At 40.5% G+C, this 16,578-nt stretch overlaps 1 protein-coding gene across 1 annotated transcript in view; it reads left to right on the top strand.

Moving 5' to 3' along the window:
- The first annotated feature begins 657 nt into the window (after window positions 1-657).
- TXLNB (taxilin beta) overlaps window positions 658-16,578 on the top strand; it is a 100,706-nt gene continuing 84,785 nt past the window's right edge. The window contains exons 1-2 of the mRNA XM_040350541.1: window positions 658-1,075; window positions 15,991-16,082. Of these exons, the coding sequence (XP_040206475.1) occupies window positions 664-1,075; window positions 15,991-16,082 (504 nt within the window). The 5' untranslated portion in view covers window positions 658-663. The remainder of the gene's footprint in view (window positions 1,076-15,990; window positions 16,083-16,578) is intronic.

The following is a 16,578-nucleotide window of genomic DNA, read 5'->3' as shown; positions in this document are numbered from 1 at the left end:
CCCTGTAGTTCCCCCCCTTGCAGCAGCTGAAAGATGACAGGAGAGAGAGGAGAAGCCAGACTTCAGCTGCTGCAGGGGGTAGTTGCTGGGGCTTAGTATGTAGCGATGCAGCATACCAAGCTGTTCCATTTTTGCGCCGCTCTGCCTATATGGGAGGAGCAGTCTGGGGTCAGCAAGGAAGGCATGTGATGTACCTGTCAGCTGTCCACTATTGATAGGTGGATCACGATCGACGGGTTGCCAATCCCCGCTCTAACTGCTACTTCTGCAAGACAACCTTTTCTCTTGAAAAACAGACAGACAGGGTGGATCACTAGGTAAAGATAAAGGAAAGAAATTATAAAAAACAAAAACAAATGCAACCATCACAAACTGCAATATAATAAATGTTTGCTTTTGGGTGTGGTGTTTTGGTTCATGAATTCCCTCCTCAGTAATAAAGTGGAAGATCTGGTGGAATTCATCCATCTTTATGCTATGGTCTCTCAGAAATATTCTCACATAGCCATAGTTCTTCATCCAGTAGTCCCAGACGGCAAAGGGGAGCTGGAAGTACAGACTAAGGTCTGCACTAGAGTAGACAACAGAGAGATGACCTGAGACCAAAATCAATACATAATTTAAATATCTAACATATTGTAATGTTTCCCATTTAGGTAAACTATGGAGACGAATAATGATACCTCAGCAATCAAAAGCGATGTACAGCTAACACCTACGGTAAATGTGACAAATAGTCAAAATGGCTTTCCAGAAGCAGATAATAAACCACCCACAGTCATCAGCATTACAGAAAATGTTCCATGTGAAACAACTGACCATGACATCTCTGAGGAATTTGACAGGCAACTAGAAGACATTATCCAAACATATACCTCTTCTGATATTACAAGTATTGAAAATGAGAGTTTACCTTTACCAACCAAAGAGCTACAATCAAATGATGACGGAGATACTGATGTTACAAACACTGAAGAATCAAAGGAATCCATTTTTTCTTCAGATGCCCCTTTGGCCAAAGACTCAGCTGCCAGCAAAGAGCAAAGTCCTGAAAAAAAGATTTTGAAAGGATTAGGTATGTACTTGAACTGTTTTCTTTGGTTTCCCTAGGCAATATACAAAGCTAGAGAAATAAAATTTGAACTCTCATGGAGTTTCTGACAATAGTGGCTACAGATGACCCAACCTTGGCCGTGTGTGGTTCAAGCCAGATTTGGAAAAAGTCCACTAATTTCAACTTTAGTATTGTACCGTATTCAAGTTAATGAGAGGCAAAACTAGCTATTTATCTATTTACTTTAATGCATTCTTTATGCACGAGAGCAGCGTCTCTCTGCACTCTCCCTACTCATAAGCTCAAAGATGGCAGCGGGAGCCATTGACTCCCATGGCTGTCAATCACAGACAGAGAGGAAGGAGCGGGGGTGGAGTTAAGCCACACTCAATGGACATAGAGCGCAAGCCACTTGCTATGGTGGGCACTAGGTGGCGGGGAGGTGCCAGGAGCACCGGGGGGGGGGACCCGATTAGCGGAGAATCAGAGCTGCTCTCTGTAAAACCATTAAACAGAGCAGGTGAGGGTAAAATGTTTGTCATTTAAAAAAAAAGTAGGGTTTAAAATCACTTTAAAGCTAAACATCAGCCAGGAGGAATATAATCTACCTAACAGGCAATGCCCTTGCCTTATGTCAAAATGTTCTACCTTTCCTTTTTCATAGTCTATTTTTACTCCTTGTTTCTTCAATCTTAAAGGGGTTGTAAAGAAAAAACATTTTTTTCCCTAAATAGCACCCTTTACCTTAGTGCAGTCCTCCTTCACTTACCTCATCCTTCAATTTTGCTTTTAAATGTCCTTCTTTCTTCTGAGAAATCCTCACTTCCTATTCTTCTGTCTGTAACTCACCACGGTAATGCAAGGCTTTCCCCCTGGTGTGGAGAAAGCCTCTTGAGGGGGAGGGGGCGAGCAGGAGTGTCAGGACGCCCAATAACACACAGCTCCTTTCTCTATCTGCAAAGAAGAGAGTGTCCTGACTTGCCTGCTCCTCCCCTCCCCCCTCAAGAGGCTTTCTCCACAATAGGGAGAAAGCCTCGCATTACTGTGTGGAGTTACAGACAGAAGAACAGGGAGTGAGGATTTCTCAGAAGAAATAAGGACATTTAAAAGCAAAATCAAAGGTTGAGGTAAGGGAAGGAGGACTACACTAAGGTAAAAAAAGCTATTTAGGGAAAATAAATTTTTCCTTTACAACCCCTTTAAGTTGCCATTGTTTTATCCACAAGGAGATATGGCTTCTGACTATGTTTCGTTCTATAAGTAGTTTACTTGATAGGAGCTGTGACGTGCTTATGTCATCACTTCCACTGTGGCTGGGTACAATATCCCGGTACCTGGCCACCACCCACCCACAGTCATAATTTTTTTAAATCAAAAGGTTTTTATTGCTCAAGAAACACAAAGAAAATTCAAACAGATATCACATTACACTTCATTTTGTCAGTGAAGAATCATTTACACCATTATTTAAACCCTGCAATAAACAAATAACTGCGAGTAGACATTGCATGGCACATACAGTATTTAATTCCATTTGGTGATACATTGCAAACCCTTGCTTTTGTACTGACAACCCAAACAACCTATTTTTTTTCCCTACAATGTTACCTGTTATCCAAGCAGATGTTTCCCTGGGCATCCATTGTATCTATGAGCATCTAAGCAGTCTCATCTGTACCAGTTCTCTGGGGCTTATACCTGGTGTATCAAGCCATGCGGCCCATAATCTGTCAATATGCTGATATATGTATTTTTCTATGATAAGAGTATTACCCATGTGTTGAATCCAGGATTTAACCGTTGGCGGGATGGCAGAATTCCAGCTCTGGCGACGGCCATCCTTGTCATTTCCTCTGGAATTACCCCCTCCAGTACACCTAGAAGGCAACCTAGTGGATGAAGACATTTGTTTGAAATACCTGGTTAAGTGTGGCCAGAACCATCGTCCAAAACCTATGACGTTTGGGGCAATGCCATAGGAGATGTATCAGGTAACCCGGCACTATTTTACACTTCCCACACAAGTCGGGTAATTTGCCCACTTTTTACTTTTTACTGGGGTACAGTGTGCTCTCAACAGGATATCTAATTGGGATACTTTTTGTGATACGTTCAGCGAACACATATCAACAGTCTGAAGAGCCTCTTCCCACCGCTCCCCTGTAATAGAGCACAAGTCTGCCTCCCACTGGGTCGCTGTTTTCGTGGGTTATCCCTCCAAGAATGCAGATAGGAGCATAAGATAGCATTGGGATATTATATCTTTGTGTCCATTGCATTTTGCAGTATGTGGAAAACAGGGGTGGGGGATTGTACTTATTCTACTGCGATACCTTGTACTTTAAAAGCATGCTTTATTTGTAAGTAGTAGAATAGCATGTTGGAAGGTAGTGCATATTTAGATTGCAAGTCTGAGAAAGAGAGCAGTCTCCCATTGTGAAAGACATGCCTGGGAAGTGAGTTATTCCCAGGGGGTGCCACCTGGGTCCCTATTGGAGTTTGGCCAGTTCCTCATGTGATTTATTCCCCCAAAGCGGGCTATAAGCTGTATACCCCGTTACGTGCTGCAATTGTTTGACCTTGTTCCATACCTTCTGTAAGAGTGTGTAAGTGGGCATTTGTTTGTTGGGCCGTTGAACCTACAGGTCCAGGAGCCATAGTTCCTATCAGGTGCTGCAGCTGTGCATCCAAATAGTATATCCAAGGGTTGGGGAGTGCCAGACCACCCCCTCCTTCAGATATTGCAGCTGTTCCAATTTAACCCTGGGGAAAATCATGCCATAACAATCTGAATAGGGAGTTGACCACTCAAAATAATTAAAGTGCAATTACCACCTTAATGTTGTGGAGCATGTAAAGAAATTGGGGCATAAGAATCTACCTACTGTGAGGGGTTAGCTCGGTAGCGGGGTGTCTGACCCCTTGGATGGGTTCACCACACACTGAATTTATACAGACTGGCAGTCAAAGACGGTTGAAAACAAAGTTTCTGTTTTTTTTTTCCATCTTGCTGGAAAACAATTGCAAGCATCCAAAACAGCATAAACAAAATCAAAACATAAAATAAACTCTAGCCACTCTGGGCGTCTACCTTCCACACAGGAACCTATCTATGAAGTCTAACACAGCCTACTGCTGGATAGACAGCGCTGGTCATACAGCACTAAACAATAGTCTTTTCCTTTCTATAACACAGGAAAAAGTCAATGGTCTCCTCACCTCATCGGGAGACTCTCTGGCACTGCTCTCCTGTTCACACAGCCTTAGGAGTGATGCAGCCAATTAGTGGTTATCCTCTGGGCTACTTTATAGAGGCCTTTAATTGCCTCACTCTGAACAGCTGGAGTCTTCCAATGGCCCTTAGCCTTCCTGGCTATTTCTGGCAGCCGACGCCTAATAATGATTGGTGTATTGTCTAACAAGGCAGAAATGTATGTCCCGACTGTGACAACACCCACAGATTTACCTGACTTCCTGTCACACTACCCACAGTCATATTAAATCATGGTTGCTTTGCGGACATTTACAAGTTATGAATAAACAGCCCTAAGCGCCGCTCTGACAGCTGTATCAGTGAATTCCCATGGTCTCATGAGAAATTTGCATCAAGACCTGTAGTGAACTGTACCACATCAGGTCAGCCTTTATCTGCCCAAATACCAGGTGCCAGTCCAGCTCACAACTGTAGACCTCATATAGAAAATGTATTGTAATGCATCCAGAAAAACATTTTACATAATCATGGAGTATCCAACATGTTGCTGACATGCTATTAAACCATATATCTCCACTAGAGTGTTAATCATTACAGCTTAGAGTGATTAATGGATACCATGTCTCCATTGAGTCAAAACAAAACTAAAAGTAAAAACCTTACATCAAGATAAATCATGAAGAGAGATACAAATTAACATTCACAGAAGAGAAGAGACTTCCTTGTGTACTAAAACACTTCTTCTAAAATTACATCATTAACATAATTTAGTCCACTTTTTAAATAATATAAATCAAACTAAATGAATAATCTGTTCTAAATAGAGCAATTAGAATTGCAAGATCTAAAGTCAGGACTGATCTTTTATGGAAAACTATATAGGGTAGATACATATAATAAGGCTATTTTTTAACTGGATACAGTAGTTAACAAAATTAGGAATTTAATTGATAGATATCTACATATTATTTAAAATTATCAAGGTAGGTGCACCTACCCTGGACAATTTTTTATCACCTAGTTCTTCTGACACAGAATAAAACAGGGGTCTTCTTCTACAATTTAAAGTAATGATAAGTGTTGATCTGAAAGATGTCCTTGTTGTATACACATACTGAAAAGTGAGATGGTTAAATCCACTGTTAACCAAGGTTTACACTATTGCCATTTCTTCTCTGGGCCGCTGTACACACAGAAAATGCAGGAAAAAAAAGGTCCCCACGCATTTTACAAAATCGCAGCTGCAGGGAAACTGGCACTGCATAATGTTATGTGTTTCCCATTGATTTACACTTTTGTTCTATTAGGAATTGCTAACAGCAGTGCATTTTTGGTGCAGGAAAGCGTGCAATTACACGCAGACCTGCACTTGAATATACAGTGGGGAAAATAATTATTTCATCCCCTGAAGGTTTTGTAAGTTTGCCCACATACAAAGAAATGAAGGGTCTATGATTGTTATCATAGGTTTATATTAAATCATAGAGACAGTATATCAACCAAAAATCCAGAATAAAACACATGATACAAATGTTATAAACTGACTTGCAGTTCGGTAAGTAAAATAAGCATTTGATCCCCTACCAACCAACAATAATTCTGGCTCCCACAGACTGTCTACAGTATGTACTGGTACACAGATTAGTTGTTTCATACCTTACCTGAGGCCAAGATACTGAGAGAGGCTCCCCTTGTGGCTGAGCTCAGTATAACCCTGAAGGTGATACAACGGGTATAATGTTCAAAGAAGCATAGGTTGCCAGAAGGATGACGAGGACTTGAGCAGGTGATGCCTTGAAGGCTACTTGAGGCTGTAGCAGCAGTGCAGGAGAAAGTCTTTAATGAGCTGTAACAGAGTACAGTTGATTGGAGCATCCAGGGAGCTCAATAAAGGACCAGCAGAGGATCCAAAACTGGAGATCAGCTGATAACCGCTTCAAGAGTAGTAAGTGTGGCAAGCCGGGGTCATGCACGGCTAGACAAAGAGGTGAAGCAGGAGCACGGTCCTTGAAACATACACAGGTAAATAGGGGGGGATCAGGCAGAGACAAAGTCCTTAGAGGCAAGCCGGGGTCATTCACAGGTAATCAAGTAGATAAGCAGAGAAGAAGTTTTTAAGACAAGCTGGATCAAAGCCAGAAGAAGAACAATCCGGGTCACACGAGGAGATACAGGAAGCAGATACAGGTTCAGGGAGAGCTGAACACAATCCAGCAATGCAAGGAGATCCAAAGCAGCCTTTTATAAGCCACCATAGCCCCCACGTTCCGTCAGGCACCCACAAGCGGCTAACCGTCGTTCTTCCGCGCATGTGTGTGGGAACCTGCCGTAGGCGCCTGTTAACAGTTCTGCCATTGATTCCACTGCCATTTCCCTGACATTAGTTCTGTCCTAACGACAACTCGATATGTGTTAAGGACACCTGTCCATTGAATCTCTTTCTTCCATTTAAACTCTCCATCATGGGCAAGACCAAAGAGCTGTCTAAGGATGTCAGGGACAAGTTTTTCTACCTGCACAAGGCTGGAATGGGCTACAAGACCAACAGCAAGAAGCTTGGAGAGAAGGAGCGATTTTTTGCAAATGGAAGAAATAAAAAATAACCATCAATCACCCTCGGTCTGGAGCTCTATGCAAGATTTTGCCTCATGGGGTAATGATCATGAGAAAATTGATGGATCAGCCCAGAACTACACTGGAGGAGCGTGTGAATTATCTCAAGGCAGTTGGGACCACAGTCGCCAAACAAAACCATTGGAAACACAAATTGCAGCCATGGATTGAAATCTTGCCGCACCTGCAAGGTCCCCATTGTCAAGAAGGCACATGTACAGGACCATCTAAAGCTCGCCAATGAACATCTAAACATCTAAAGATTCAGAGAAGGATTGGGAGAAAGTGCTGTGGCCAGATGAGACAATTGAGCTTTTTGGCATTAACTCGACTCGTGTTTGAAGGAAAAAAAATGCTGACCCTAAGAACACCATCCCTACAGTCACGGGGTTTAAAACATCATGCTTTGGGGCTGTATCTCTGTTAAAGGTACAGGCCAACTTTGCCGCGTTGAGGGGTGAATGGACAGGGCCGTGTATTATGCCTTCTTCCCTCAGCCAGAACACTGAAGATGGTTTGTGGATGGGTCTTTCAGCATGACAATGACCCAAAACATACCATCAAGGCAACAAAGGAGTGGCTCAAAAAAAAGCACATTAAGGTCATGGAGTGGCCTAGCCAGCCTCCAGACCATAATCCTAGAAATAATTTATGGAGGGAGCTGAAACTTTGAGTTGCCAAGCGACAGCCAAGAAACCTTAAGTATTTAGAGAAGATCTGTACAGAAGAGTGGACCAAAATCCCTCCTGAGATGTGTGCAATCCTGGTCACCAACTACAAGAAATGTCTTAGCTCTCTGCTTGCCAACAAGGGTTTCTCCACCAAGTACCAAGTCATATTTTGCTTGAGGATCAAATACTTATTTTACTCACTGAACTGCAACTTAATGTCGCTATCATTTAAAATATGCCTATAATAAAAAATTATAGACCCTTAATTTCTTTGTAAGTGGGCAAACCTTCAAAATCGGCAGGGGGTCAAATAATAATTTCCCCCACTGTAGTGTGAACCTAACCTTAGTGGCAGTGAATTTAAGCTTGCATTGTTTATAAGCTGTAACACATGTTATATTTTATATCTTATTACATAAAAAATCTGTTTTATTTGTTATGTGGGGAGAACAGCAAGGAGATTTGAGGATTATTGCTGTGAAAATCTGAGGAATAGAACCCCAAGAAGGGTGGGGAGGTATTCTGGCTTCTTTACAAGAGGGAGGTATATTGTAATAATTATTATTAATAATTATAATTACAGATTAGAGTCCCAAAGAGCTTGAATTTTGAATTGGACATACTGTAGCTCATTTTTATGAATGAAATATACCCCTTGTGCAGTAGCTCGAATGCTTCTTTCACTTTTTTCAGATTTAGTTTGATACATATTATTTAAAACAGGGACTAAACTGTGCTAAGGATGTCATTTTATATGATTTTAGTATACTAAGAAGTCTCTATTCTTCTGAAAATGTTTTTGTCTCTCGTGAATGTAATATTTTTAAGCTGAACTACACTTCAGCACCACAAACCGAAAACAATATTTTATTCATTTATAATATTCAAACTCACCCATCCATCCATGTCTCAATGCTTTACTTTGCTGAGAACTTTAAAAAACACCCCCCAGAAAAGCATTTCTGGCAGTGACCAGTTGAGTAAGGGAAAATGATTTGTGTAACATTTACTTCCTAGAATCCATTTGCCCTTAGCTCAGGCATGCAGGCAGGAGGGAGGGTGTGCTCAGCTGAGAAGCTTCTCCCCTTCTGAAGACTCCTGGGATGTATGACATCATTTTTCTAGGCCTGGAAACCAGAAAGTAACTGAAGATATAAAAATAAAAAAGTACTCTAAAAGTAAAGCCTCGTACACACGACCGGTTTTACCGGAAGGAAAACTGCCAGGAGAGCATTTGGCCGGGAATCCTGGCCATGTGTATGCTCCCTAGCAGTTTTCCCATCAGGAAAACACCCGGGAATCCTGCTCTCTATTTTCCCGTCGGAATTCCCGGCAGAGTGTTTCCTGCCAAGAAAACCGGTCATCTGTATGCTTACCTGCAGGGTAACGAAACCACGCATGCTCAATAACACTTCGACACATGCACAGTAGCATACAAAGTTAGATGCCGGCGATGGAATCGAATGTGACAAGATGCCGGCTCGTCGTAGCCGATGACGTCACCGTGTTCTTGCCATTCAAAAGAACGGTGGTTCTTTTGAGTGGCCGTCTGTATACACGGCTTGCCAGGAATACCGTCAGAAAAACTGATGTTTTTTTTCCTGACGGGATTTTCGGCCGTGTGTACAGGGCTTAAAGCATTGTTTGTAATTATTTTTTGTTGTTTGTTTGTTCAGAGCAGGGGTCTCCAAACTGCGGCCCGAGGGCCAGATGTGGCCCTTTGGTAGTCTTTATCCGGGCCTTGGGGCACAATTCCTCCCACTGATATGAAGCACTATTTGTCCCACTGACACCAACAATGGGGCACTATATCTTCCACCGATCCCAATGATGGGATACTATACCTCCTACTAATAGGGGGAATACACCTCCTCCTATTGGCTACCAACCCTAGGGCCATATTTATTTCCGCTGATGCTGGGCCTGTGACATGTTCTGCCCCTGCTGGCCACAATCTGGCCCTCCTAAAGTCTGAAGGACAATAAAGTGGCCATTTGATTGAAAAGTTTGGAGACCCCTGGTTCAGAGGGAAAGGGAGCTAAGGTCAAAAGAAGGCTGGGTCCTGGAGTTCAGACTCTCATGGTGCTACAAAACAGTGTGATCTATACATTTAAAAGTGACAATACACATTTAAAAAACAAAACAAATGGAGAATTCCAGTCATACCCTTATGCAGGCATACAGCCTGAGTGGCCAGAAAAGGGAGGGCAGCACCAGACTAGAACACATGCCTTTCAACATTGGCAGCAATCAACATGCAGCAAACACTTAGTGATGTTATTTTCACATTTTTGGTAAAACATTGAAAGCTAACGCCTAATTCATTATTAGTGACTATGGATGTAATTTCTGTTTATAGTTATTTAAATCACACTTGCCCATCTAATATACTTGGGTGAAATTCTTCTGTTATCTCAGTTCAATATCTTGAATTAGCTATAGCCATTAGAACAACAACAGAACACCTTTTCTCTAATGCAAATGTACTGTATCACATGAGAGACAAGGAGAAGGCTTTGCCAGTTTGATATGCAGTACATGTGCTGATGTTCCAGAACACTACCCAAAAGACTGGTATGTTAAAATAATGATATAATTTCTGCTTAATTCAAATGTGACTAACTTCCAAACATATAAATTCCAAAATTGTTTTTAAAACCGATATTCTTTATACGGTAAAATAGTACAAGTAAAGGTATTGCTTCTTTTCTTTAAAATATGACTGTTGTATTATATTACAGTTATTTATATAAATCTTGAATAATAATAATAATAATTTAATGTATCACTTTATTAAGCATTTGCAATTCATTGTATTACAATTATTTTATTGTGGATACATTCAATACATGCCTTCTAAATATAAGCTTTACGGCTTATCCCAAAATCTGAAATTTGGAGTGGATATATGCTATTTTTTCTTGAAATCTTTTTTTAATGTCTGATAATCATAGGCCATTATGAAGACTTGAGTTATAAACATTTCTAACACATATTCAGCAGATGTGAGCTTTTCTATGCTTGCTGATTTGACTTGCAAATGAATTCATGGATTACCCAAATTCATGGTTTCCATGGGTATGGTAATAAGGCAAGGCACTTTTCTTCTATTTTTCTGTGAAGCTAAATAGTTATAGCACTGTATTCTTCAATATGTCATAGTAAGTGGAATAATTGATGTAATTCATGCAGAACTAGTACATAACAGAATTGCATGTCTTAAAAAATTGCCCTTTTTATCTTGATATATGATACAAGTGATAAATTATATATTTACGCACAAAATAAAAATATTCTAAAATGGGAAATTAGATTTTTTAATTAATAAAAATATAGTATTTCAATTAAATATAAATATTAATACATTCCTCCTGTCAAAATACAGTATCTGGTGTAAACAAAGATCAAGTAGTGTGTTGGGAGTTTATATATATATATATATATATATATATATATATATAATTCCAACTAAGAGTGTTATTTTAAGGCAGATACTTTCCTTCAGCCCTCCCTACCCTATTAGGCATAGGTATGAGCTCAGGGAGTGTGTTCTGGAGAAAATAGTTAGAGAGAAGGAAGGGTCTCTGTGGCTGCTAAGAAGCATGTCTAACCGAGTAAACTGGGAATCACTTATGACATGCACAGGGCAACTCATCTTTTTTTGTGTAGGGACTTTCGAGTATAAGCCGACCCGAATATAAGCCGAGGCACCTAATTTTACCACAAAAAAATGGGAAAACGTATTGACTTGAATATAATCCTAGGGTGTCCATCTGCATGCCTCACTGTGCCTCACTGTGTCCCTGTGCATGCCTCACTGTGCCCATGCCTCACTGTGCCCATGACTAGACTAACGTTTAACATGAGAGTCTATAGAAGGGGTGTCCGGCTTTGAAAAATCGGTGATCCCTGACCGTAGGTCCCCCAGACAACAAACTGTGCACACTTGTAGAGAAGAAATGGGGCTACATATGTGCAATGTCCAGGGGACCTACAGCCGACGAGTACCAGGTCCCCAAAGTCCGGGAGATCAGGTGCAAAAAGGTGACTCCAATATAAGCCGAGGGGGGCATTTTCAGCACACAAAAAATGTGCTGAAAAACTCAGCTTATACTTGAGTATATACGGTACTTTAATTTACTGCATTATGGGCTTTTCACATACATATGATGACAGGCTCCATGATTCATGTCTGTTTTGGAGAATACAAAAATTTTTTATTTTTTTTGCAGATCCTAATATGTTGTGTACTAAGGGCCAGATTCACAAAAGAGATACGATGGCGTATCTCCTGATACGCCGTCGTATCTCTGTTTTAGGGCCGTTCTAACTATGCGACTGATTCATAGAATCAGTTACGCATAGCTAGCCCTAAGATCCGACAGGTGTAATTGAATTACACCGTCGGATCCTAGGATGCAATACTTCGGCCGCCGCTGGGGGGAGTTTGCGTCGTAAACCACCGTCGGGTATTCAAATTAGCAGTTACGGCGATCCACAAAGGTTTTTCCCGTCGTTACGTCGGCGCAAGTGTTAGATTCCCGTCGCAAAGATAGGGCTGCTCCTAACATGGTGGAAAATTACTCCACCATGTTAAAGTATGCCCGTCTTTCCCGCGTCGCTTTTGAATTTTTTTGTTTTCCCGGCGTAAACACGTCGGCGCGTCGTAATTTCGCGCAAAGCACGTCGGGAAACTTGCGAACGGAGCATGCGCAGTACGTCCGGCGCGGGAGCGCGCCTAATTTAAATATATATATTTCACGCCAGCCGAAAGAGTGAACTGGCAACAACCTGGACACCACCGCCCATTCTGGGCCAAATCATCACCCCTAGCTCCAAAGTCAAAAGTCTCGGGGTCATCTTCGACACCTTCATGACAATGGACGCACAAATAGGGTCAGTAGTCAGCGGAACGCACTATCTGTTGCGCCTACTACGCAGACTTATTCCATTTATCCCCAAAGAAGACGTAGCAGTCGTGGTGGGAACAATCGTGAATTCCAGACTGGACTATGCTAACGCCCTGTACCTCGGACTCCCAAAGTACCAAATCTCCCGTCTGCAAGTCGTTCAGAATACGGCCGCCAGACTGGTGGCTGGGAAAAAAAATGGGAATCAATCTCACCTTCGGTGAGAACCCTTCACTGGCTGCCAGTAAAAGACAGAATTGCATTTAAAGCACTCTGTCTGACACATAAGTGCATCCATAGGAAGGCTCCGCAATATCTTTGCGACAAGATAGAAACTCACAACTCGAATCGCATTCTGCGATCCACTGACCAAAATCTGGTCAAGGTACCAAAAACTAAGTACAAGTCCAAAGGAGAAAGAAGGTTTGCTTTCCAGGGTCCTAGACTATGGAACGCTTTACCAACCAGCATTCGGTTGGAGGAAAACCACCTGACTTTCAGAAGACGGATCAAAACTCTGCTCTTTTGATGTCGTGAGACACAAACAACTAGCGCCCAGAAGCGATTCAGTTCGCATGTGCCGCGCTCTATAAGTTTTTCATTCATTCATTCATTCATTCATTCATTCAAATGGTACCCGCCCCATTTGAATTGGGCCGCCTTGCGCCGGACGTGTTTACGATACACCGCTGCAAGTTTCCAGGTAAGTGCTTTGTGGATCGGGCACTTAGACTGAAAACTTGCGGCGATGTCACGTAAATGGGTTACGTTACGCTGCACCGCAGGTACGAGAATCTGGCCCTAAGCCTCTCTTTCTAGGTCCATATCTTACATGTTAGCCAGACTTCAATAATTTGCTGTCCATATGCCTTTCTATTTGTGGGCTAACTGACTGCTGACAGAACTCTCATAGGGTACATGTGCTGCTGGTTTGTTTTGGGGAACCCAATAGGAGGCACCCTGTTAGTCAGGAACTGACCTGAGTTTAGTTAATGGCTTGAACAAGCAGATGTTTTGTTTGTGCTATGGGCTTGCTGTACAAAGTCCTCCTGCATTGAACTGTGTTTAACTGTCTTAAATAAAAGTACAGGTGTCCCTGTCATGTGCATGGTTTAGCCCACTGACAATACCAGTTAAGTATGTCCCCATTTATATAGAGAATTTAAATTGTGCGAATTTTTTAATTAATGTAAAAAATAATTAATTAGCTTTTTTTTTTTTCTTAAGCATACAATTTGTATTTATTATTTTTCAGTTTATGCTTGGTAAAACCTTTGCACACAATTTCTGAAATTATCATACAGCTGGAAGTATCATTCACAAATGCTCTTTTAGGGGAAGACACAATGGAAATGATTTACTAATAAAGTATTTCACTTATATTTTTTCTGGGTTCACTTCAAATAAGGTTCAGGAGAAAAAAAAACATAATTTCCTCTGAATCTGACTTAATATTTGAAGTGGACAGAGATATAAGTCATGTTTCTTTTTTAACAAAAAATAGCTGACTCATGAGTGAACTCACTTTACAGTAAAACTCCTATAATAAAAATACAGGGACTGTTAATAATAATTTTATTAACTTGCATATTCCTTAGCAGTCGTTGTTCATACTCTGGCTCCACCATTTAAATAGTCTCTGGCATGTTGTGACTCTTGACTTTGATTGGTTGCATAATAGTTCCAGGTCAATGGATCAACTCTGACAAAGTTTACTGACACAGAACTGGTCAACTTTTTTTTTTTTTTTACTTTTTAATCTTTAAATGGACAAGTCAAAGCTATGTTTTAACTATGGCAGTAACTAGAAGGAAATCTGCATATACTGTATACCTCCATGATGGTCATTTTGCAAGTGGGATATTAAATCTGGATTGTATATTGTGAGTTGTTTGTTGGATTAATTAGGGCATGGCCATCACCATTATCCCATCCTGGTTCAGTCATGAATGCCAAGTAAGAAAAAGCTACTGTGCACTGCATTATGGAACACATATTTTATTTATGGTTTATGCTATGTAAATAAGTCTTATGCAGCGTACACACGACTGTTTTTAATGTCTTCGAAAAAAAACATGTTTCTCGTCATGAAAAACGGTTGTGTGTACGCGGCATTAGGATAGGAGTAGGAGTCAGGTAACTAATGATAGATGTGATAAGTGTCTTCAAAATGTTTTATTATCTCTGCGACAACAATGCAGAGAGAAAAATATTTATTCATTCAAAAAGCACAGTTGCATGAATCAAAAAGTAATCGTCATCAAAGGTGTTACTAAGTGCATAGCTCCCAACTGTCCCTGATTTCGAGGGACTGTCCCTGATTTGAAGCAATGTCCCTCTATCCCTCATTCCTCCTCATTTGTCCCTCATTTTGGTTTGAGCCATATAGATGTATATAAAATGCACTTTTTATCTATCAAAAAGTATTTTACAGAACTAAACCTTGGTTTCTAAATTGTTGCATTTGTAAATTCCAAAAGCCAATATAAAGGAATAGTATTGGTAAAAAAAAAAGCACTTGTGGGTTTAACCAATCTTGTTTTTTTGTACAATTCTCCTTTAAGGGGGTGTGGCAAGGGGTGTGTCCTATGCCTGCATACTTTTACTGATAGGTGTCCCTCATTCCCATCTCAAAAAGTTGGGAGGTATGTAAGTGGACAATTTTTATGTTCTGGATGCATAAGTAAAACTACCTTGAAAAGCTTTTAATAGCTTGTCAGCACTCCAAAACATAATATATATCTCATTAATTTTGACATTGGTCTCAGTATCAAATAGATGTCATTCTGGCCCAGTCATTACTGTGAACTTTAGGTTCATGGCAACATGACATCTTAATCTAAAATGGTAAATGTTGAATGTTCTTCTATAATTTTATAGTATAGTACAAGGGAACCAATTTCATAATCTTATTCCAACCTGCATACATTTGTTTGAGATTTGTTGGCCGCTGTCAATGCAGGGCTTGACAACCATAGTTTCTATGGCATAAGGCTTATGGGGAGCAGTAAGAACATATAATCAGATAGGTAATACTGCTTTAAATGAGGAATCCCACTAACCCTAAATGAGGATCAAATATGTAACTTTAAAGATTTTTTGATGGAAGCATTAGATGTGTAAATAACCTCTAATTTAGAAGGGTTCTCTTTTGCTTTACATTGCTTTACTGTAGGGCATTCTTTTAAGTGTAACACACCATCATCTGTATGGCCATACTATTGCTTCCCCAAGCCCTACTGCATAGAAACCTTGGCCAATTACCCCAAACTACTGAATGCAGAGGGGAAAAAAATGGTTGTATAATATTTTTCACGATAGCCCTGTGCTCCTTTCTTTCCAAATGCCCCTTTTCTGCCCTTTCTGTTCATACCAGCAATATTTTGCTGTGGTCCTTTGGAGAATTGTGATATCACGCACAGAATTATCATTGCACTGCAGTTGTAGAAGTTTCATAAACTGTAACCTTTGAGTCAAGATTATCTCATACCATTAAATGAATCTTTGTCTGTTCAAATTTTATTTAAGGCAAAGAAGCAGCGCAGCTTCTACAAAGCTTAAACAAGCTTAACACCCCGGAAGAGAAACTAGAAGTCTTGGCAAAGAAGTATGCAGAACTGGTAAGTGCTGAGTGTTTTGCTCACTTTTTAAATAGGTATACGGTACATACTTTTCCTTTTCTGGTAATTTAATTAGCTCCTGTCTAAATTGACCCTAGTGTATGTGTGTGTGTGTGTATACCCACACTAGGGTCAATTTAGACAGCAGCCAATTAACCTTGCAGCATGTCATTGAAGTGTGGAATGAAACCCCAGGAAGAGATAAACTAGTAGTTGAAACACATTAAAAGCTTTCCTTTTTTCCTTGTAGAAGGAGAAAAACTGAAAAAATAAAACGTATTTAAAAAGAAAAACACACAGTGTTGAGGTAGCTTGTAGTTAAGTGGGTTGGAATGATCAGGAAAGAATAATGGATGAAGTGACTACATTTACCAGTGGGTGAAAGCAAAGATGAAATACTGGACATATTGTGTATATTCATATTTAGAAATGATTTACTCAATAATTCACTATTAATGTAATGACAATATTAACAGAAAAATGGATGCATCAAAAC

This window comes from Rana temporaria, chromosome 4 (genome assembly GCF_905171775.1).
Source record: "Rana temporaria chromosome 4, aRanTem1.1, whole genome shotgun sequence".
NCBI lineage: Eukaryota > Metazoa > Chordata > Amphibia > Anura > Ranidae > Rana > Rana temporaria.
Note: the sequence above shows the minus strand (reverse complement) of the source record. Positions and strands in the feature narration are given on the sequence as shown.